Source organism: Haliotis rubra, unplaced genomic scaffold (genome assembly GCF_003918875.1).
Source record: "Haliotis rubra isolate DU_JTF1 unplaced genomic scaffold, ASM391887v1 Scf14, whole genome shotgun sequence".
Taxonomy (NCBI): Eukaryota; Metazoa; Mollusca; class Gastropoda; order Lepetellida; family Haliotidae; genus Haliotis; species Haliotis rubra.
The window spans coordinates 709,377-711,317 of record NW_025765336.1 but is presented as its reverse complement, the minus strand read 5'-3'; the positions used below and the strand labels follow the sequence as shown (position 1 = coordinate 711,317).

General features: G+C 49.1%; 1 protein-coding gene across 1 annotated transcript; it reads right to left on the bottom strand.

Annotated features, from left to right (window-relative positions):
- Positions 1-356: 356 nt before the first annotated feature.
- Positions 357-1,637, bottom strand: LOC124268773. Its single transcript, XM_046703797.1, has 3 exons — positions 1,447-1,637; positions 908-1,357; positions 357-804 (listed from the first exon to the last, which is right to left on the bottom strand). The coding sequence occupies exons 1-3, from the start codon at positions 1,635-1,637 to the stop codon at positions 357-359; spliced, it is 1,089 nt and encodes a 362-aa protein (XP_046559753.1).
- Between the last annotated feature and the right edge of the window lie 304 nt (positions 1,638-1,941).

Genomic DNA, 1,941 nt, shown 5'->3' with positions numbered 1-1,941 from the left:
CCACACATCCCCGGTCTTCCACTGGTAGGTGAAGCGATGCTAGCTATGGTATCTCTCGTATACACACCCACCATGACACTCACGGAGGCTGGGATCGCTACGGATGGCACACTGTAACTGTTGTTTGTACATGGACTACTTTAGAAACACGTTCCAGCTTTGGTCGATTTCGATAAGTGCCGGAAACTTGGCCAGAGCAATGACGTTGAAGGTATGGGCGGCCTGAGCAAACTTGACTTCTAGTCTCAGATTACCCAATTTGAGCAGGTTCAGATATTCCGATCTGTCGGCTCCGATGTCTTGCAGGTTGAACACGTACAAGGCATGACCTATGGGAAATTCCGTGCGGTCCAAGTTCAAACCTTTGTCTTTGCGCATTCGTTATTCCAATCGTACAGGCTAGCATAAGCCTCGATGTCATCCGACTCAAACGGGCGTCCTGGTACACTGGTACCGTTCAAGTACAGTCCCATGCTTTTAATGATGTCTCCTTGGAAACAGAAGGGATTAGCCGTGTACGATCCGTTCACCCCATTGGACCTCACCAAGGCGACAATCAGTCGACTGGGAACTTCGTCTTGAAACATGGGGTCCCAGTTAAAACTCAGACTGGACGAGGCGACCGAGGCCATCTTGACCACGGATCTTTCGTAGGGGTACATGGCATTACCTTTCTCGAACTGTTTGTTGTGGGCCACGATGAGAGCGTCGTTGATTCTGAGTTTGCATACTTTCAGGTACACATCTTGCAGTTCGACGGTGTAATCCTTATCAGACTCTTCTGACGTCAAGACAAAGGATGTGCTGGAACGAAACAGTTTGAGTCACACGTCCACACCATTCACCAGTTGACGTTGGAAACCGAACACGTCTTCCATGATAGGTCCTGTTAGGGTGAGCGACTTGCTTCCGGCGATAAAACCTCCAGCGGTTGATGAGCCCGTCATTCCCAGAGGCGTAGGGGTCCCCGGAGTTGAACTCGTCTACGGTGACACCCGAATCTTTGTAATACAGCTGAGTAGTCAGTTGGCTGGTCTGAGCATCTGTTCCATAGTCGAGAACGGTTTCCATGAGGGCTTTGTGAGGGTAACCGCCATTGCTGGAGCTGACCTGTTGACCCTGTAGGAACACGCTCACCTGACTCCACAAGCTTTGCAGAGTGAGGTTGACGGGCCCTACTTTTTCTTTATCGGCTAATGGTGTTTTGTCGGTATGAGTAACCTTCAGTTTGACGTGAAGTCGAGTCTTGCTCAAGTCGATGTAGTCTTTCCCGCCGTTCGGAATGTGAAATTCCACCGGACTGGAATCGGTGATGACAGACAGGGGTCTTACGTTCTCGTAATAGTGTTGCAGGATGCTGGTTTGATATGGAGGCAGTTCAAATAAATCTAAGCTATTTGGCAGGGCTTCGGTAAACTCTTTCTCCGTCAGTACAGACATGGTTACTGGTTGAAGATGTCTCTGGGGTCGATAGCGGGAGTATCTTTAAACTCGATGAAGGATCGTTTGGAGCTGTTACCTTCACGACGTACTTTCTTCGAAGTGACAATCTTGTCCCCTGCTTTGCGTTTTATAGCCTTGGTTCGCTTCTGAGCTGCCTCGGCTCTCTTGACCACGTTCTGATTAGGCGATGTCATTGTTATGTTCAAGTTCGAGTCGCGACTAGGTGGTACTTTGACTTCGAGGTGCGATGGGAATGATCTGACCTAGGTCGACCTTTGATCAGCTGTTTTCCCCGTGCTTACTTCTGCGATCTACTAAAAGTCCACAAACTTCTTGGTGTCGGGAATGTACAGTTTCCGTTCCATCGCTTAACTCAGAAAGGGATACCGTCGCAACCACGAGTGATACGTTCCGGTCTCTCTCAGAAATGAATCGAGGTTCCTTCTGCACACTTTATATACCGTCGATTTCGAGGTGTCTCTCACGATGATGGGTAAG